Source organism: Neoarius graeffei, chromosome 13 (genome assembly GCF_027579695.1).
Source record: "Neoarius graeffei isolate fNeoGra1 chromosome 13, fNeoGra1.pri, whole genome shotgun sequence".
In the NCBI taxonomy this organism is placed as follows: domain Eukaryota; kingdom Metazoa; phylum Chordata; class Actinopteri; order Siluriformes; family Ariidae; genus Neoarius; species Neoarius graeffei.
In genome coordinates, this window is record NC_083581.1 from 842,206 (window position 1) to 863,830 (window position 21,625).

Sequence of the window (21,625 nt, forward strand, 5' to 3'; positions counted from 1 at the left end):
ACCACACCCTATATAAGGAGAGAGAGAGAGCAGAGGAGGGCGCTCTCTCCCCAACCAGATGACCTGTGTGTGTGTGCGCATGTGTGGCTGGAAGAGGTTAAAGATCACTGAACAGTGCCAATAAAGAGGTTTTTTGAACTCAGTTCTGGCCTGCCGTCCTTCTGTGCTCCACCCACCCGTCTGAATTTCCACAGGTTGTAGTTTAAATGCTAATGCCGATAAGAGACTCGTGGCAAACAATATGAAAACAGGAACTACATTGCAGGAAACAGCATCATCAGAAGCATGTAGGGTATAAATATATACATATACACCTGCAACAAGAAGTGTTACCATAGCAACGCTGGGCTCAGGAACCTGTTGAACTCCATCCAGAATAACTGGTCAGTTCTGCTGCTGAGTGAAAGCTTGAGAGAATGAAACCTAAAAAAGATTCTTGAGAACAACCAGCAAATAAATGGTTCAGAAACGTGGCACGTGTTCTGCTGAAGGTTCGGTCTGACTGCATGGAGAACCACGTCCAGAGGAACAGAAGAACACTGAGGTCATAACCCGGCCGTGGTGTGGAACCCGATCAGTCAGTGGGGTTCTATGATGCAATGAAGCTGAAGGAAACTTTCTGTTCGATGAGATCATGTTGTAGTGTTTTATGTCGATCCACATTGTCTTTATTTTGCTTTAAATTATTCCAGTTTGAAACAATGACAATAAAAAGGAGAAAAAGTAAAAGAATGGAGACTTTTGTTGGAGTTTCAGCAGGACTCAATGTTTTTTAAAGCAAATTTTACATGCTTATTCAAAAATATAAATTATAATAACAAGCAAACAAACAAAGTGTGTTTTAAAGGATTAGACTTAAATTGGTCCAATCTAACATACTGGTTTACAGCTTTGAAAATTCCAATGTCAATATCACAAAGGATTTTAATATCGTGGTTACTGATCACCAAACCGATCAGCCCTGTAAGCTCCGCCCCCTCCTATCATTCTGTCCAATCCGGTGCAGCGCAGCCTCTCCGTTAAAAGCGGCGGAGCGCGCGATCATGTGACAGTAATGTAGTAAGAAAGAAAAGCAGCGCGAGAGCAGCGGGTCAAATCCCACACTTTATCATCACAACGGAATACACACACACACACACACACTGACACACACACACACAACCGACGCGCTGGAGTCCACAGGTAGGTGTGTCAGTGCATGTGTATCAGTGTGTGTGTGTGTGTGTGTCAGTGCATGTGTATCAGTGTGTGTGTGTCAGTGCATGTGTATCAGTGTGTGTGTGTGTGTCAGTGCATGTGTATCAGTGTGTGTGTGTGTGTCAGTGCATGTGTATCAGTGTGTGTGTGTGTGTGTGTCAGTGCATGTGTATCAGTGTGTGTCAGTGCATGTGTATCAGTGTGTGTGTGTGTGTCAGTGCATGTGTATCAGTGTGTGTGTGTGTGTCAGTGCATGTGTATCAGTGTGTGTCAGTGCATGTGTATCAGTGTGTGTGTGTGTGTGTGTGTGTGTGTGTGAAATGCAGACCCGAGTTCCAACACGCAGACTTTCCAGGAATTCTTCAGCTCTCGCTCGCGCGCTTATGATTATGATGATTATGATGATGATGATGATGATTTCCGCTCACGCGCTGTCTGTGATCTGAGGTTACTCTCGGTCACACAGCAGAGCTCCAAACTCTGTCATTAAACTCCCTGTGAGGATTCCAGCCTGATCCACCGCTCATGTGTGTGAGAGAGAGAGATGATGTTTCACTGCACTTCCTGACCTGAGTGAAGAACAAAAATCCAACACTTTCACACACAGATAAGAGTTTATTAAAGTGTTAAAATCAGTCAGAGTGCGAAACAGATGCGTGCACAGTGAAGAGCTTTAAAAATCCAGCTGTTGGTGAACATCTGTACAGGGTCTGACTTTACTGCATTACTGCTCTATCGCTCTCAGCATGATCAGGACTTTTCCTTTTCACTGAGCTGCTGCCATCAAGGGACCACTTTAATGTGTAAACTTCTGAATAATAATAATAATAATAATAATAAGGAACTCTGATGTACCTTTAAAATTTTACACATCATCCAATAAAACTAACACACTAAAGATCCTGAAGATGTCCTCAGTTTGGTTCCTTTAGCTTTATGAAGGAAACATAATGCATGTTTGGTTTATATATTTTATATTTATATATTTTATATTTGTATATAGGGCGGCACGGTGGTGTAGTGGTTAGCGCTGTCACCTCACAGCAAGAAGGTCTGGGTTCGAGCCCCATGGCCGGCGAGGGCCTTTCTGTGTGGAGTTTGCATGTTCTCCCCGTGTCCGCGTGGGTTTCCTCCGGGTGCTCCGGTTTCCCCCACAGTCCAAAGACATGCAGGTTAGGTTAACTGGTGACTCTAAATTGAGCGTAGGTGTGAATGTGAGTGTGAATGGTTGTCTGTGTCTATGTGTCAGCCCTGTGATGACCTGGCGACTTGTCCAGGGTGAACCCCGCCTTTCGCCCGTAGTCAGCTGGGATAGGCTCCAGCTTGCCTGCGACCCTGTAGAACAGGATAAAGCGGCTACAGATAATGAGATGAGATTTGTATATAATTCCTGTCCTCAGACTCCTCACTGATCCTCAGCTGTTTTGTTTCTGGAAGTAAAAAAGAAAGTTTCTGATCTCCACGTTGTCGATGTGGCTGATAAGAGAAAAGGAACCCTGTAATGAAAATAAAACCATCAGAATTAAAGCCATCGAAAATCAGACGACAGTGTTTTTATTCCTCTATTAAAAATGCAGCATCACAAAATTTTTACAGCATGGGTATGGCAGCTGGCCCAGTTTCCAGATTTGCTTATGCTTATTTACACATACACACACACACACACTTATTTTTATTTGCTCTGATTTTTATCTTTTCCTCCAGAACGTGAACCTGCTGTACTCTGAATATCTGATCTCCTCACAGGTTCTGATCAGGAATGGTGAATCGCTTGTTATTGGATGAAGTAACGTTTCTACAGTACAGTTCTTCTTTACCAGTTCAACACCTGTCTGACATGGTGAGGGACGAGCGGATCTACCAGGTGCTTCCCTCTCCGTTCTCCGAGGATGAGCTGAGTGACTCTTCCAGCTCACGTTCCTGCTCCAGTCCCGAGTCTCAGGTCCTGATCTCCAGGTGCAGCAGCAGCTCAAGCAGCGAGAGCCAAGATGGCCTCCTGGACTTCCTCCTCTCTCAGAGCCAAACGTCTTCCACCCCAGTGCTAACTCCTGCCATGGTTCCACCTGTCCTCCCCATGGGTCTGTCCTGGGAGTCTCGCAGGGATCAGACCACCAAAGAGGAATGCTTTGAGTTTCCTGTATTTCCTGGAGATCTGGAGGAACATGCAGGGCTTCTCTTTCAGCCCACATTGGAGGAGATTGAGGAGTTTCTGGAGGAGAACATGGAGGTTGTAGCCTTAAAGGAGAAAGCTGAAACAATACCAGACATATCAGAAATGAAGACACAAGACCAAACAGTGCCTGTCTCCAGCATGACGGAGATGGCCGAGCTCAAGCCGAAGAGTGTCCAGTCTTCTGCTAGACTCTCTACAGGCTGTCAGATTGCAGTGAAGAAGGAGCTGCTCTCCCAGAAGGCAGTGGCAATGGAGAGCTCAGGGGCACCAGTGTTCTTGCAGATCCAGCCCATTCCCATCAAACAGGAACCAAATCTGAATCCAACACCCACAGCTCAGTCGCCAACGTCCACCCCAGACATCAAAATCGCCCAATTGCTAGTCAACATCCAAGGGCAGACATTTGCTCTGGTTCCTCAAGTGGTTCCACCAGCTAGCCTCAGCAGCACTTCGTCCAAATTTGTCCGCATCGCTCCGGTCCCCATCGCAGCCAAACCTTCAGGACAGATGGAGAATGCAGCCGGCGGAACACAGGGAGCAGGACTCCTCATCGGGAGTCAGAAGTTCCAGAAGAGCTCCGTAGCTGATCTGATTAAAATGCACAAGTGCACTTTTCCAGGCTGTGCCAAGATGTACACAAAGAGCAGTCACCTGAAGGCTCACCTAAGGAGGCACACGGGTGAGAAACCATTTGCCTGCACGTGGCCAGGATGCGCCTGGAGGTGAGTTTTGGTGGACAAACTTTTATGTTCTGGGTTACACACGCAGAGCTGAGGCTACTATCAGGAGACAAGAAGCAGTTTTCACGTCTTTGGACTTTTGATCATTTTTGCTTTGTTTTGGTTCGTTAAACTTGTGTTGTGTCCTTCATTTTGAGCTTTTTTTGGTGCTTTTAGAAATAACTTTGTGAATGTAAAAACAGCGAAATGAGGTGTCAGTGCTCAGGGAGCAGGTACGTGACTGACCATTTGTGTGAGCAGTGAAGCAGCTCACCATCTCTGTTGACCATTTATCAATGAACTTCAGCAAGAGGTCAGGAATCAGATGGGATCTGCACAGTGGAATCGGTGAGCGCGTGTCACGGGAAGAGTTTCACAGCAGAATTATAATGTGAGCGTTTTGACCTTGACACGTGTGAAGCTGAGATTTAGCAGGGCAGATGTAATGTTGAGGAACATCTTTTAGAAGAAGCATCATGAGAGTTTTCTGCAGTTTGCCCTTTGAATGCGCTTGTGTTTGGTGTTATCGATGTTATTTTGGAGATAAGATAAAGTCTTTGAAGTGATGTCAGACTTTGCCCCTTACAGCTGCTCATGTTTGCTGTTAGTTTATATCCACAGTGTAACATGACATGACCTCCAGCGCTATCGTGATGACTCTGTGATTGTGTGCTGAGGTAAGGGACATGTTTGTGAAGCACATAAACATCTGAGTGAGGTTTGGGTGCATCAGGATTTTACACTGAGATCACACTTCAGATGGTGATTGACTGTGCTCTCTAGGTGGGAGAAGCATTCTCTCTCTCTCTCTCTCTCTCTCTCGTCACTCACAGTGAACCTTGCCCACTGTGGGAGTCTGTGAGTTCATGTATGTGGAAGAGGGCAGACAGCACTTGCCTCTGAGTGTTTTGTGATGCAGCATGAGCAGCAGTTTGACAAAATGCAGTGTGTCTCAGAGAAAGCACCTGTTAGCCTTCGCCCTCCGGAGTGGTAGCTGTCATGTGACAGGGAAGACCTGATGTGAACTGGCCAAGACGACATTCGAGAGAAAATCAGGGAGAAAGGAACCTGAAGGTGTTGATCTTAAACCTGAGTCAGTGGGTTTCGTTTTTTTTCTTAATGAAGATTCTTTTTATTATTTGGTTCTTTGACATACACATTGTTTATTGCGTTTGAACGGAACCCTGGTGTGTTCTCCCCCCAGTACAGTTCTTTACAAGAACACGCTCTGGTCCAAGAACGTCCGAGTGTTATGGCCTCAGTCCACTTTCACGTGAACTCTAGTGAGAAAGTGATTTGACTCTGAAATGACTCAGTTGTAGAAGTGAATCAAACCTGCCATGTTTTTTTTTTTTTTTCATGAGCTGTTAAACTGAGCCAGAACATAGAACCACAGTGCTGCACAAATGCCATGAGCTCGGGATGTGAAACACAACGTGGTTTAAACTCATTATTTATAGAATTATCTCATTATTTATTTACTGCCGGCTCTGTTCTCCGTGCTCAGGGGATTTGTGTGATTTCTACACACACTTGTTAAAGCCCTGTTTTAATATTTTCCATTGCTCTGTTTCTGACCAGTGAATGAAGGAGGTTCATGAGGATGTTTTCAGTCCTTTACACTTTTTTGCTTTTCAGTTTGTTGAATTGTGTGAAATCAGACCAAAAGAATCGATTTCACCTGATTCAGACTCAGTAAACGGACTGAAAGGTGTGAAACATCTCCTTTGATTGCATCCCGTGAAGGTGTTAGAGGTGTAATTATCTGTTACAGCTGTAAGTGGTATGGTTCGGTTCGACAGCAGTGCAGTTGTTAATTTTCCGTGGCTCTGGAGTGAAGCAGGGCTCCTCAGGCCTCGGGTACAGAGTGACTCTTTAAGAACAAACAGCTCAGTGTTGGCCAGAGGAAGGCTGCGGGCGTGATAAGTTTGGCACAGTGCTTATCTGAGCTCCGACTCGGCGCTGCTCCTGAACACCAGATCTGTTCTCCACCAGCATTCAGAACTGGACCTTCCTGCAGCGGCAGGAGCCCAGAGAGCCGAGAGCCGAACTGCTGCTCGGGTTTACTGCCTGCGTGTTTAACATTCCTCTGGTATTCTTCACAGACAAGGCCAAGAAAACACTAAACATACACACTGTTTATTACTTCTATAAAGTGTGTGAAGGTACATAGCCCTTTTAAGCTCCTCCCCTTACCCTGTCACATGCGAGTGTGTGTTTTAAACATGGATGGAAATTTCCACACACACACACTTCCAGCTCAGGTTACAAAACAAGCACATATCTGTGTGTGTTATTTACAAAAAAATATGTCTCTGAGTCCAATAAAACACACTGTGATTATTATACTGTATAATGTGTGTGTGTGTGTGTGTGTGTGTGTGTGTGTGTGTGTGTGTGTGTGTGCAGATTACAGCTGGTGTTATGGAATGAGCTGGAACATAGCTTAGTGTGTATTTATTGGCTGGACAACATGGGCTCACACACACACACACACACACACACACACACTGCACCACATGTCAGTCCTGTGTTTAAGTGGTAAATCATGTCGTTTGGCGCTCTGAGGTTACTTTTAATATTTCATGTTTTTCACACCTGTGCAAAAAACACCTGAAAGTGGGCGTGTCAGGTTGTTCAGAAAGTGGGCGTGTCAGCTCTTTCTGAATATGGGTCTGTGAGGATTTTTTTCTGAATATTACCATATAAGTTCTTTCTGGACAGTGTGTGTCTGGTTTCTTTCTGAAAGTGGGCGTGTCTCAGTGCGCAAGTGTGTGTGAGTGATGAAAAGCAGAGAAAACCTTCCAGAAAAACGTGGCTTATTACATTATTAAATAGATTATTTAAAATACTATAACTTTCTTGTCTAGGAGCTCAGCACTTTGTGTTCCTGTCTTTTGCACCTGTTGTACTTCACTCTGGTTAAAAGCGTCTGCTAAATGCCTGTTATGTAAAAAAGACGTGTCACGGTGGTGCAGTGATGATCACGGTCGCCTCACAGGTTTGAACCTCATGGCCGGCGAGGGCCTTTCTGTGTGGAGTTTGCATGTTCTCCCCGTGTCCGCGTGGGTTTCCTCCAGGTGCTCCGGTTTCCCCCACAGTCCAAAGACATGCAGATGGGGTACAATGGGGCCACTGTAACTGGCACAAGCCGTAGTGGTTTCCCAGACAATATATATTTCATAAAAACTTCCTCCCACAGTCCAAAGACATGTTGATTCGGTCAGCTAACCCTCTAAATTCCCCAGAGGTGTGTGAGAGATGGTTGTTGGTCTCTGTTACCCCTTTTCCACCAAATCAGTTCCAGGGCTGGTTCGGGGCCAGGGCTGGTGCTGGTTCACAACTCGTTCAACTTGCGAGCCAGCCGAGAACCAGTTTGCTTTTCCATAGCTCGCGGTACTAAGTGGAGCCATGTCATTACGTCGCTGTATACGTCAGTTACGTCGCTGTATACATCATTACGTCGCTGTATACGTCAGTTACGTCGCTGTATACATCATTACGTCGCTGTATACGTCAGTTACGGCCCTACATTTGCATAAACCTTGGCGTGAATATCAAAGCAAAAACAACACGGAAGAAGCAGCAGCAACAACAACAACAATAATAATAATAATAATAATAATAATGGATGACTTTGCGTTTGTACAGCTGCTGCTTCTCGCCGCTTAAAAATGGCGACCTTTCGCTGTCTTGCTATTGTTGTTGGTCTTAACAACTCCGCCCCCCCGCTGACGTAAGCGGTTCTTTCCTCTGACCCAGCAAAGTTGGTGCTAGCCTGGAACCAGTTTTTCTGGCCCCAGAGCCAGTTCTTTGTCAGTGGAAACAGAAAACCCGGTTCCAAACTAAGCACTGGCCCCGAACCAGCCCTGGAACTGCTTTAGTGGAAAAGGGGCATGTGTAGCCCTGTGTTAGATTAGCGACCTGCCCAGGGTGAACCCCACCCCTCACCAATAGTCAGCTGGGATTGGCTCCAGCTTCCCCCATGACCCTGACGGATAAGCCGGATACACACAAACCCCATCCTCAGAAAAGTTGGGATATTTTCCCAAATGCAGTAAAAGCAAAAATCTGTGATTTGTTAATTCACGTGAATCTTTATTTAACTGACAAAAGTACAAATAAAAGATTTTCAAGAGTTTTACTGACCAACTTAATTGTATTTTGTAAATATAAACAAATTTAGAATTTGATTCCTGTAATACACTCAATAAAAGTTGGAACAGAGGCAAAATAAGACTGAAAAGTTGATAGAATATTCAAGTGACACCATTCTGGAAGATTCCACAATCAGCAGGTTAATTGGTCACATGATTGGGTTTAAAAGGAGCAGCACCAAAGGATCAGTCTGTGCAAGCAAGGATGGGCGTGGCTTAGCGCTTTGTGCTAAAATTTGTGAGAGAATTGTTCATCAAGTCAAAAAGAACATTTCTCAATGCAAGATTTTAGTTCTTTCAAAATCTACAGTCCATAATATTGTGAAAAGTTTCAGGGAATTCAGAGACGTCTCAGTGTGTAAAGGGCGAGATCAGAAACCACTGTTGAATGGGCGTGACCTTCGAGCCCTCAGGCGGCACCGCCTGAGAAACCATCATGCTAATGTGACAAATATAGCCACATGGGCTCGGGAGGACTTCGGAAAACCGTTATCACTTTACACAGTTCGTGGCTGCATCCAGAAACACAACCTGAAACTGTATAACACAAAGAGGAAGACATTCATCAATTCTATACAGAAACACCACTGATTTCTCTGGGCTGGAACTCATCTCAGATGGACCGAAAGACAATAGAAACGTGTGCTGTGGTCAGATGAGTCGCATTTCAGCTTGTTTTCTGGAAAACCAGACATTGAGTTCTCAGTGCCAAAGGTGAACACGACCATCCAGTTTGTTATCAGAGAAAGTTATCAGAGTCAGTGCCCACGGCATGGGGGAGGTGCATGTGTGTGAAGGTACTATTGATATATTGGGATTTTAGAGAGACATATTCATCAAGGTGGCGTCTCTTCCCAGGAACTCCATGCTTATTAGAGCAGGACGATGCCACGCCTCATTCTGCACGGGCTACAACAGCATGGCTTCGTAGACACAGAGTGTGTGTGCGTGACTGGCCTGCTGCCAGCCCAGATCTGTCTCCTACTGAGAATGTACGGCGCATCATGAAGAGGAGAATCAGACACCGGAGACCACGGACTGTTGAGCAGCTGAAGTCTTGTATCGAGCAAAAATGGACGAAAATTCCAATCGCAAAACTGCAGCAATTAACAATCCTCAGATCCCATACGATTAAAAAGTGTTATTAAAGGAAAGGGGATGGAACACAACGGGAATAATGCCTCTGTTCCAACTTTTTTTGGGTGTGTTGCAGCAATCAAATTCTAACTTTGTTTCTATTTACAAAATACAATTAAGTCGGTCAGAAAAACCACTGAAAATCTTTTCTTTGTCCTTTCGTCAGTTAAATAAATATTCACGTGAATTAACAAATCACAGATTTTTGTTTTTAGTGCATTTTGGAAAATATCCCAACTTTTCTGGAGATGGGGTTAGTAATTTATGGATGGATGACTAAAAGAAGAAAATATCTCCTCTGTTACTAAAATGCAGGTGTCCTCAAATATACATAGGTATGCAACTGTAGACACGCCCCATGTCCTTCTGCCATCTCTAACAGATGAAGTGAGAGAGTGAGGATGTGGAGTGAAGAGGTGTGTGCTGAGGCGGAGGTTGTGACCCCGGAGTGAGAGGAACGCACTCTGCTGTAGGATTCTACACAGAACAAAGAAATGTTTAAATGTTCAGAGTGTAGAGTTCATGAAGATCAACTCCAATCTCAAGACTGTAATGAATAAATATAACCAAATAAAATAATAATAACTTTAAAAATGAATGCATAAACAACCTGATGGAAGTATTCACTGTTAATTAATAAAGTGTGTGTGTTTTCTGGACAGGTTCTCCAGGTCAGATGAGTTGTCGCGTCACAGACGCTCACACTCCGGAGTGAAACCGTATCAGTGTCACATCTGTGAGAAGAAATTCGCCCGCAGTGATCACCTGTCCAAACACATCAAAGTCCACCGCTTCCCACGAAACAGCAGGACACGCTCTACGCACTGACCTCACATAACCCTGTCTCTCTCTCTCACACACACACACACACACACATACACAGACGAGGAAATGTTCTCAGTGGTGGTGCTGTGATATTTATTGGTGATGAATTGAAGCGTGTTACTTGACAGATCTTTATCATTGTCTCTGTAGAGAAGATCTCTGTAGAATTGTTTGTTTTAATAATTTTTATCAGTTTTTTTATTCACAGTTTATCAGCGAATGTCACATCACGGTTTATGGAAAGTACATTTTTACTCAGAGGTGTGATTCAGTGTTGGTGTTTCTCTGAAGCATCAACATTCCTGAATGTTAAAACACATGATGACATCATCCACAGTGGAATTCTGAAAAACTAGAAAATGCACGTTCATCTGAGCTACTGATCAGAAAGAGGACTGTGTTGTTATGATGTCGACGACATGAAGCTAGCAGCACTTTAACACCACACAGTGGCTTCACATCACAACACCTGTGCCTGTGGAAGTGGGCGGAACTTCTCAGGAAAGGTGTGATGTAGAGACCTAGTGATGAGGATGAAAGTTAAAGTAAGAAAATTGAGCTAAAGGCAAAAATCCTGTGTGTGTGTGTAAAATATTAAACAGTAGTGGGTTTGTTTTAAAGGCAGCAAACCAAATTAGGTAAAGGGTGCCAATACTTTAATCTTTAGTGAAAATGCAGCATAGTTTGACTTTTGTTAAACTCCAGCAGACAACATTAAAACACACACACACACATTTTCTGATTGAATCTCTCACAGTGTCTCGATGAAGATCTTCATAAGAACATTGTGTTAAACACTACGTGGTGAACGGCAGTGTGATTATCAGATCTTGCGTGAATCACAGAGTAAAAAATGTGAAATTGTGCTAAATATCAGCAAGAAGAAAGCGTTACTGTCAAATCTCTAAAATAAAATCAGATCAAAAACATTAGAGTTGATGATAAATTCTGCAGAAATATAAGATTATTAAAGAGAGATAAAGAACATGAGACAGCTCACGAACCACAGTATTATAATCAGGACAGTACTGACCAATCAGTGACCAACAGTCATGAGCTCCGCCCACATTGAGCACACATCCAGGACTCGACATTAACTCTTTAATCCACTCGTCCAGTCGGAGCAGCAGTGAGATTTCTCACTCGTCCTGACCAGGACCTTTTTATTTCTGTGGATTTATGAGTTCAGTGAAAGGAAAACAGTGAACAACGTTTATCCAAAAGCAGGGTTAGTTATGATCATCATTATACTTTAATGATTTATAATTTTTCAATAAAACTCAAACTTGAACTGTAATAATAAACAGAAACGATCCAAAGCCCCATTATGGTGTGTGTGTGCTAACCTATTATCTGATCTGCAGTTTTAAGAGTTAGACTCACCCACATTCACAGCTTCTGGAGGAAATAAAGTTACATCCTGATTAATCCAGTAAAACCTGAAGTATAAATTAATTTAAAGAAAACGAGTTGGACATGGGCGGCACGGTGGTGTAGTGGTTAGCGCTGTCGCCTCACAGCAAGAAGGTCCGGGTTTGAGCCCCGGGGCCGGCGAGGGCCTTTCTGTGTGGAGTTTGCATGTTCTCCCCGTGTCCGCGTGGGTTTCCTCCGGGTGCTCCGGTTTCCCCCACAGTCCAAAGACATGCAGGTTAGGTTAACTGGTGACTCTAAATTGAGCGTAGGTGTGAATGTGAGTGTGAATGGTTGTCTGTGTCTGTGTGTCAGCCCTGTGATGACCTGGCGACTTGTCCAGGGTGAACCCGCCTTTCGCCCGTAGTCAGCTGGGATAGGATCCAGCTCGCCTGCGACCCTGTAGAACAGGATAAAGCGGCTACAGATAATGAGATGAGTTGGATGTGATGAGGGGGACGGAATCATGCTGTGAATGAAAACAAACCGTGAGTGAGTTCAGCACTGTTGTAAAATTCCCCCAAAATATTTTACAGTATTTGTGATGGTTAATATGAACCGTACGAAAGAAAAACATATGAATGTCGGAATGAAATGAAGCTTCACCACAGATATTTATTTTATTGAGGTATCTCCATTCTGTTTCCATTTCTCCAATTTCGATGAATTCAGAGCCTAATAATCTATAATTAGAGATTACGCTGTGGTTATTTTTACACACGCACCTGCTGTACTCAGTTTCCCCAGAATTTCGTGAACAGTAACACGGCCGGATGACTGAGGGGATTGAACTGGCTTTATTGGCACTTTATTGATGTAAGTCTGGAATAATTACTATAGAAATGCTGATTTTCAACAAATATTCAACTCATCCCATCGGACAGGCAGATGGGGATTTAACTTGTCCGGACCTGACATTTGGTCGTCCCGGACAGTCGGACTGTTGTTAACGTCGAGCTCTGGCATTCTCAGTTACAGTCCGACTCATTAAAGGGGAAACGCTGTACTGTGGGATTGTGGGTAATTAATGGAGTCAAGCTGTTTGGTGTAAAAGTGCTGTTCAGATTCTGTTGCTTGAAAACTGTGATTAAGTTCAAGTTGTTTGTGAGGAAATGAGTTATAAACAAGTTATAAATGAGTTCTAATCAGAGCATGGGATGTAAACTCTGTTACAGGAATCACAGCTAATGTGAAGCAGCTGGGCTTCTGATCAGTATTAAAGCATTAACAGTTTGTTTCAGAGAAATTTATCATTTTTATTTTCAAATCACACTTTTTCTTGAATTTTGTTCTTTTCTTTGTTTTTGTGTAAATGTGAACGAGCCTTTATCGCATGTTAATGTTCCATGTTGATGTAATCAGGACCAATGTGGAACTTTTCCAGCTCTTATTTTTACATGCTGATGTGTGTGTGTGTGTGTGTGTGTGTGTGTGTGTGTGTGTGTGATGTTCTATATTCATGTCGTTCAGTGCTTAGCGTCTCGGTGTCACTGCACTCAGAGTTTAACATTCCGCATCATCCTGAGAGACGGTGGTTCTGTGTTTGCCATAATGAGAACTGGAACTGGACTGGACTGTAAGGTTCTCCTGTGCTGGAATTCAGGACTGGGTTCTGGTTCAACAGAGCTGTGTGTTGTTGGGAACGTGGCCTCAGACACACCTGCAGGGTTCGGAGAGGACGCTCTCAGTGGGAACTCTGCTCACGGTCACAGCTGGACTAACGATACGATACGGCACACTGAGCATGTCGGTACTCACCTGCTGTGTGACCTGCTGCTAACGGAGAACTTCACTGAACACTGAATTATTATTGAGAACATGGAACCTTTCACAGGGTCTCGATGCCAAAGTTCAACCTTGGACTCTTTAGAACATTTAGAACAGATAAAGTGTGGAAGTGATAATGCTGGAACTGTGTGTTGCATAAAAAGGCAGTGAGAGTTCACTCAGCTCAGTGTCTTCCACCTGCTTACACACACACACACACACACACATATGGAGAGACATCTGAGCACCTGTTTAAAAAGTTACAGCACCGCTCAGGAACTCATTTCACTGCACATAGTACCAGAAGTTCCAGTGCATTTCCCACCACAGATTCAGCACCACAGGTCCCAGCTGGAGGTTTTTGGTTCTTGTTCAGAATCAGCACCAACAGCATGTATGTTCTTAGAAAAACAGACTCTTCAAGGGGTTGTTGGATGGTTAAAGGGGTTCCACCAGGAAATGGATCCTTGGTAACGGTACTTGGGGGTGGAGCTAACTCAGCAATCTGCAGAGGGAGCAGTAGGGAGGACAAAATTGATTTGATCCAGAAAAAAAATCAGATTAGATCTGATATAATGACCAGGTCTCCTGGGTTCAAACCCAGCAGTTGATGAGGGCCTTTCTGTGCGGAGTTTGCATGTTCTCCCCGTGTCCGCGTGGGTTTCCTCCGGGTGCTCCGGTTTCCCCCACAGTCCAAAGACATGCAGGTTAGGTTAACTGGTGACTCTAAATTGAGCGTAGGTGTGAATGTGAGTGTGAATGGTTGTCTGTGTCTATGTGTCAGCCCTGTGATGACCTGGCGACTTGTCCAGGGTGAACCCCGCCTTTCGCCCGTAGTCAGCTGGGATAGGATCCAGCTCGCCTGCGACCCTGTAGAACAGGATAAAGCGGCTACAGATAATGGATGGATGGATGAATGGATGGATGGATGGATGGATGGATGGATGGATGGATGGATGGATGGATGGATAATGACCAGGTCAGGACTCTGTTTGTAGAGTGAAATCATGACTCAGTGAAAAATGTACTGCTTCCTCAAATTGGTGGAAAATGAGCAAGAAACCCTGAGTACTCTTGGCTCCTGTTTTGACCAGTTTTCAGTTTTGAATTTTTGGTGAATAAAGTAACTGATACATGGAGGAGTTCAGACAGGGGGCTAAAACTTTTACATTCCTCCTGATGGATATGAAACATTCCTGATATGATGAGGATGATTTCTGCTTGCTGATAAATATATGTACACACACACAGAGAGAGAGAGTACAGAACAGAGTTCCATCAGAAACACACTCAGCTCTGATTCTGTGCATTCTCACAGTAATAATGTAAACAGTGTAAATAACAGCAAGTAAAAATGTGTGTATTATACAAATATCTATTTTGTTGTTCATAAAATATATTTACAAATAAAATGGAAAATAATTTTTACAAACTTGAATTATTATGATGTGACTGTTCAGATCGAGACGGCATGATCACTGATCTCTTTACACACACACACACACACACACACACAGCAAAAACACGCTTAATCAAATGAGATCAGATCAAATCCTGAGATGCTGTGAGACTCAACTGTACTGCACATTTACTGTATGAGGGTCAGCTTAATCTAATACACTCAAACCCACGGAACACAAACACACTGAGCTTCCTTTTTATCCTCTGCTTGTGTGTGTGTGTGTGTGTGTGTGTGTGTGTGTGTGTGTGTGTGTGTGTGTGTGTGTGTGTGTGTGGTCAAGTTTATATGTTTATTTGCTTTTAACAACAGACATCGTTGCAAAGCAGCTTTACAGAAAATTTAAGACTTTAAACACGAGTTAATTTTACCCCTAATTTATCCCTAATGATGAAGCCTGAGATGATGATGGCAAACAAAACTCCCTCAGACGACAGGAGGAAGAACCCTCAAGAGGAACCAGACTCTAAAGGGAACCCATCCTCATCTGGGCTAAAACATCATCAGATTTTACAACACACACACACACACACACACACACACACACACACACACACACAAACAACACCTAAAACATCATCAGATTTTCACACAAGTCCTAAAAGTAGATAAAGTGAACCCAGTTAAACAAATCAGACAAAAATATTATACTTGGTCATTTATTTATTGAGGAAAATGATCCAATATTACATATCTGTGAGTGGCAAAAGTATGTGAACCTTTGCTTTCAGTATCTGGTGTGACCCCCTTGTGCAGCAATAACTGCAACTAAACGTTTGCGGTAACTGTTGATCAGTCCTGCACACCGGCTTGGAGGAATTTTAGCCCGTTCCTCCGTACAGAACAGCTTCAACTCTGGGATGTTGGTGGGTTTCCTCACATGAACTGCTCGCTTCAGGTCCTTCCACAACATTTCCATTGGATTAAGGTCAGGACTTTGACTTGGCCATTCCAAAACATTCACTTTATTCTTCTTTAACCATTCTTTGGTAGAACGACTTGTGTGCTTAGGGTCGTTGTCTTGCTGCATGACCCACCTTCTCTTGAGATTCAGTTCATGGACAGATGTCCTGACATTTTCCTTTAGAATTCGCTGGTATAATTCAGAATTCATTGTTCCATCAATGATGGCAAGCCGTCCTGGCCCAGATGCAGCAAAACAGGCCCAAACCATGATACTACCACCACCATGTTTCACAGATGGGATAAGGTTCTTATGCTGGAATGCAGTGTTTTCCTTTCTCCAAACATAACGCTTCTCATTTAAACCAAAAAGTTCTATTTTGGTCTCATCCGTCCACAAAACATTTTTCCAATAGCCTTCTGGCTTGTCCACGTGATCTTTAGCAAACTGCAGACAAGCAGCAATGTTCTTTTTGGAGAGCAGGGGCTTTCTCCTTGCAACCCTGCCATGCACACCATTGTTGTTCAGTGTTCTCCTGATGGTGGACTCATGAACATTAACATTAGCTGATGTGAGAGAGGCCTTCAGTTGCTTAGAAGTTACCCTGGGGTCCTTTGTGACGTCACCGACTATTACACGCCTTGCTCTTGGAGTGATCTTTGTTGGTCGACCACTCCTGGGGAGGGTAACAATGGTCTTGAATTTCCTCCATTTGTACACAATCTGTCTGACTGTGGATTGGTGGAGTCCAAACTCTTTAGAGATGGTTTTGTAACCTTTTCCAGCCTGATGAGCATCAACAACGCTTTTTCTGAGGTCCTCAGAAATCTCCTTTGTTCGTGCCATGATACACTTCCACAAACGTGTTGTGAAGATCAGACTTTGATAGATCCCTGTTCTTTAAATAAAACAGGGTGCCCACTCACACCTGATTGTCATCCCATTGACTGAAAACACCTGACTCTCATTTCATCTTCAAATTAACTGCTAATCCTAGAGGTTCACATACTTTTGCCACTCACAGATATGTAATATTGGATCATTTTCCTCAATAAATAAATGACCAAGTATAATATTTTTGTCTCATTTGTTTAACTGGGTTCTCTTTATCTACTTTTAGGACTTGTGTGAAAATCTGATGATGTTTTAGGTCCTATTTATGCAGAAATATAGAAAATTCTAAAGGGTTCATAAACTTTCAAGCACCACTGTAACTCACTTCTATAACTGTGTCCTATAGAGTCACAAAGTACAACTGTGTCACCAGGAAATTCATTATAGTTTAACAGGAAGTCTGTTTTGTTGAAGTTATAAACTGTTCACTGATGGAGACTTGAGTGTAAAACTGTTCATGACAACTGCAGTCCTAAAGTTCTCCTGGGGATTGGAGCCCAAAACCATCAGAGCAACACTGTAAGTGTCCAGAGCGTCTTCTAAGTGTGTCTTTAGACTGTCCATACGGGGGCCGACCTCCACAGGAGTGATGTGATGAGACTCCAGCCAGAAGTCGGGCATCAGGATGGATCAGGCAGGTCTGAGAGCAGGAGAGGTTCAGCACCACTGGAGAGAGAGAGAGAGAGAGAGAGAGAATTTCATGATGGGGATCTGCTGCTCTGATTTGGATATCAGAATATTTCAGAAAGGTTTGGTATGAGCTTTTATCTGAGATAGGTTTGATGTGAGACAGGTTTGGTGGGAGACAGGTTTAATGCGACAGTTTTGGTGTGAGACAGTTTTAATGTAAGACAGGTTTGGAGTGGGACAGTTTTAATGTGAGACAGGTTTGGTGTGAGACAGGTTTGGTGTGAAACAGGTTTGATGTGAGACAGGTTTAATGAGACAGTTTTGGTGTGAGACAGTTTTAATGTGAGACAGGTTTGATGTGAGACAGGTTTGGTGTGAGACAGGTTTGGTGTGAGACAGGTTTGGTGTGAGACAGGTTCTGGTGTTTCCTTTTTTACAGTGATAGTGAAGATTTCATTCAGCAGAAGGGATGAAATCTTCTCACATCAAAACCCACATCGAGTTTTAAATCTGAACCGTTTCCTTTATTCAGGAAGTGAAACCTGATGTGTGTCACAGACAGATGTTCAGTGAAGTGTGGAAGTGATCTTCCTGATGTGTGTCACAGACAGATGTTCAGTAAAGTGTGGAAGTGATCTTCCTGATGTGTGTCTGTTACATGCTCTAGGGAGGCATGAACAATAAAAAAAAAAGGGTGGTGACATAAACCCAAAATGCAAGACGACTGTAAGCGACCCTACGTGTGGGTGGAGCACAGAGGACGGCAGGACAGAGATCAGGTTTTATAAATGGCTTTATTGCCACACTTTTCAGTATAACAATGACATTCACAGACACACAACCGGCGTCTGGTTCAGGGCTGAGCTCCTTCTGCTCTCGCTCTCCCTCCTGATATAGGGCGCAGTCACTGGGAAGACACACAAACAGGTTAATTGCTCTCAGGTGACGTGATTCTGCCACTTACCTTCCCTGACTCCGCCCTCCTGTCACAGACCGGCGCTTGACCACGCCCCCGCTGCCACATACCCCCACCGCCCGACTCAGGCCGGGCAGCCGTCCGGCCTGCAGCCGACTCCCCCCCCCCTTGACGGGAGAGGAAGTCCGCCACGACCATCTGCGCCCCCGGCCTGTGGACCACCTTGAAATTAAAGGGTTGGAGCGCCAGATACCAACGGGTGATCCGCGCGTTGGCATCTTTCATGCGGTGGAGCCACTGGAGGGGCGCGTGGTCCGAACAGAGGGTGAAAGGGCGCCCCAGCAGGTAGTACCGGAGGGCAAGAACCGCCCACTTGATGGCCAGACACTCTTTCTCTATGGTGCTGTAGCGCCCCTCACGCACCGACAGCTTCCTGCTGATATACAGGACAGGGCGGTCCTCCCCCTCCACCTCCTGGGACAAAACCGCCCCCAGCCCTCTGTCCGACGCATCGGTCTGCAACATAAAAGGGAGAGAAAAGTCAGGGGAGTGTAGAAGTGGCCCCCCACACAGTGCAGCCTTTACCTCTGAGAAAGCCCGCTGGCACTGCTCCGTCCACTGGACCGGATCTGGTGCCCCCTTTTTAGTGAGATCAGTCAGCGGGCTGGTGACGTCCGAATAATTAGGTATAAACCTGCGATAATAGCCAGCCAGCCCCAGGAACTGTCTCACCCCCTTTTTGGTCTTGGGCCTCGGGCAGGCCGCAATTGCTGCCGTCTTATTAATTTGGGGACGCACCTGCCCGTTGCCCAAGTGGAAGCCCAGATACCGTACTTCCACCCGCCCAATCGCACACTTCTTTGGGTTGGCTGTGAGCCCCGCTCGCCTCAGCGACCTAAGGACGGCCCTCAGATGTTCGAGGTGCCGCTGCCAGTCATTGCTATAGATGATTATGTCATCTAAATATGCTGCCGCATATGTGGCGTGAGGGCGGAGGACTCTGTCCATCAGCCGCTGAAACGTTGCGGGGGCCCCAAACAGCCCAAACGGAAGGGTGACGAATTGGTGTAAACCAAACGGTGTGGAAAAGGCCGTTTTTTCTCGGGATAGTGGAGTCAAGGGGATCTGCCAATATCCCTTCGTTAAATCCAGTGTCGAATAAAAGCGAGCAGTGCCGAGTCGATCGAGCAACTCATCAATACGAGGCATTGGGTACGCGTCGAATTTAGACACCGCGTTGACTTTTCTATAGTCCACACAGAACCGGACCGACCCGTCGGCCTTGGGTACCAAGACCACCGGGCTGCTCCAGTCACTGTAGGACTCCTCGACGATGCCCATTTCGAGCATGGTCTGAAGTTCTTCCCGAACCACCTTTTTTTTGTGTTCAGGTAGCCTGTAAGGGCGGCTACGCACTACCACCCCCGGGGGCATCTCTATGTGGTGCTCTATGAGGTTAGTGCGACCGGGCAGGGGCGAGAACACATCCGAAAACTCGGTCTGCAACTGGGCGACCTCCGTGAGTTGGGTCGGGGAGAGGTGGTCTCCACAGGGGACCGGAGAGGTACGTGATGCCAATGTCCCTTTTTGAACCTCCGGCCCCAGCTCCGCCTTCTCTGGAACTACCGACACCAACGCCACGGGGACCTCCTCGTTCCAGAGTTTAAGCAGGTTGAGGTGGTAAATCTGTAGCGCCCCACCCCTGTCCGTTCGCCTCACCTCATAGTCGACGTCCCCGACTCGCCGTGTGACCTCAAAGGGTCCTTGCCACTTGGCGATCAATTTGGAGCTCGACGTGGGCAACAGTACGAGTACCTTATCTCCCGGAGTGAACTATCTAAGGCGCGTACCCTTGTTGTACAGGCGGGCTTGCCGTTCCTGGGCCTGCCGCAAATTCTCCTGAGTTAGGTGGGTGAGCGTGTGGAGTTTTGCGCGCAGGTCCATAACGTACTGAATTTCGTTCTTACTTTGTGAAGGTCCCTCCTCCCAATTTTCCCGCAGCACGTCCAGGATGCCGCGCGGCTTACGCCCATATAATAATTCAAACGGGGAGAACCCCGTGGAGGCTTGGGGGACCTCTCGCACTGAGAACAGCAAGGGTTCGAGCCACTTATCCCAGTTACGTGCGTCCTCACCTACGAATTTTTTAATAATATTTGAGGGTGCGGTTGAATCGTTCCACTAAACCGTCCATTTGTGGGTGATACACGCTGGTGCGGATCGGCTTAATCCCCAATAACCCATACAGTTCGCGCAGTGTTCGTGACATAAACGTAGTGCCTTGATCAGTCAGAATCTCTTTCGGGATTCCAACTCGGGAGATGACGCGGAAGAGTGCCTCTGCAATACTGCGTGCTGAGATATTGCGCAGAGGCACTGCTTCCGGGTATCGCGTTGCATAGTCCACCAGAACTAATATAAAGCGGTACCCTCGTGCTGACCGATCTAATGGCCCGACGAGATCCATCCCAATTCTCTCAAACGGGGTCTCGATTAACGGTAGAGGGCGCAAAGGCGCTTTTGGAATGGCCGCTGGGTTTACTAACTGGCATTCGCGGCATGCCGTACACCACCTACGGACATCGCCACGAATCCCCGGCCAATAGAAACGGGCCATTATTCGGGCTAGTGTTTTATCCTGCCCTAAGTGTCCAGCCATGGGATTAAAGTGAGCCGCCTGGAATACCAATTCCCGGCGGCTCTTCGGAATTAAAAGCTGCGTGACTCGCTCTTTCGTTTGAGTGTCCTGCGTCACTCGGTATAATCTATCCTTCATAATCGCGAAGTAGGGGAAGGACGCGGTGGCGTTCGGCTGGAGCGTTTGACCATCGATTACTCTCACTTGGTCAAACGCATGCCGCAGAGTCTCGTCTCGCGACTGCTCTAATGGGAAATCCGCGAGGGATTCCCCAATAGAGAGAGGAGGAGCCGGCGGCTCCTCACTCTGACGCGGAGATGACGTAGACGGCTCTGTGACAGCTGCTCCCGCCAAAGCGACACCGGGACCTCCCCCTGTCAAATGGCAGGACCCACTCTCGACTAGGCGTGTCATTAAACCCCGAAATCCCGGCCAATCAGTCCCCAAAATTAGAGAGTGGGTAAGGCGAGGATTAACCGCCGCCTTTACTATGAATTTTTCCCCTCTGAAAATAATGTGGACCGACACCAAAGGGTAGCTGTGAACATCCCCGTGCACACATAACACCTTCACCCCTTGTGCTCCCCCCAATGCCTCGTTTTGAACCAGGCTTTGGCGAATTGAGGTCTGATTACAACCAGAATCCACCAACGCCTGATATGTAGCCCCTTGGATACTCACCGGTATGCGATACGCTCCGGCCCGATCGAGGGCGGCCTCTGGCGCGTCGGGGATCCGAACCACCGCGCCCACTTCCATTGCCGTGCACTGCTGTTGAAGGTGGCCCGGTTCCCCGCAG

At 45.7% G+C, this 21,625-nt stretch overlaps 1 protein-coding gene across 2 annotated transcripts; it reads left to right on the plus strand.

Annotated features, from left to right (window-relative positions):
- The first annotated feature begins 1,068 nt into the window (after positions 1 to 1,068).
- On the plus strand, positions 1,069 to 11,830 carry klf15 (Kruppel like factor 15). Of its 2 annotated transcripts, none has more exons than XM_060937072.1 (3): positions 1,069 to 1,182; positions 2,902 to 4,092; positions 10,046 to 11,830. In XM_060937072.1, the coding sequence occupies exons 2-3, from the start codon at positions 2,957 to 2,959 to the stop codon at positions 10,209 to 10,211; spliced, it is 1,302 nt and encodes a 433-aa protein (XP_060793055.1). In that variant the 5' UTR covers positions 1,069 to 1,182; positions 2,902 to 2,956; the 3' UTR covers positions 10,212 to 11,830. The 2 variants fall into 2 exon arrangements, with proteins under 2 accessions (XP_060793055.1, XP_060793054.1); XM_060937071.1 differs by having other exon boundaries at positions 2,944 to 4,092.
- Positions 11,831 to 21,625: the final 9,795 nt, after the last annotated feature.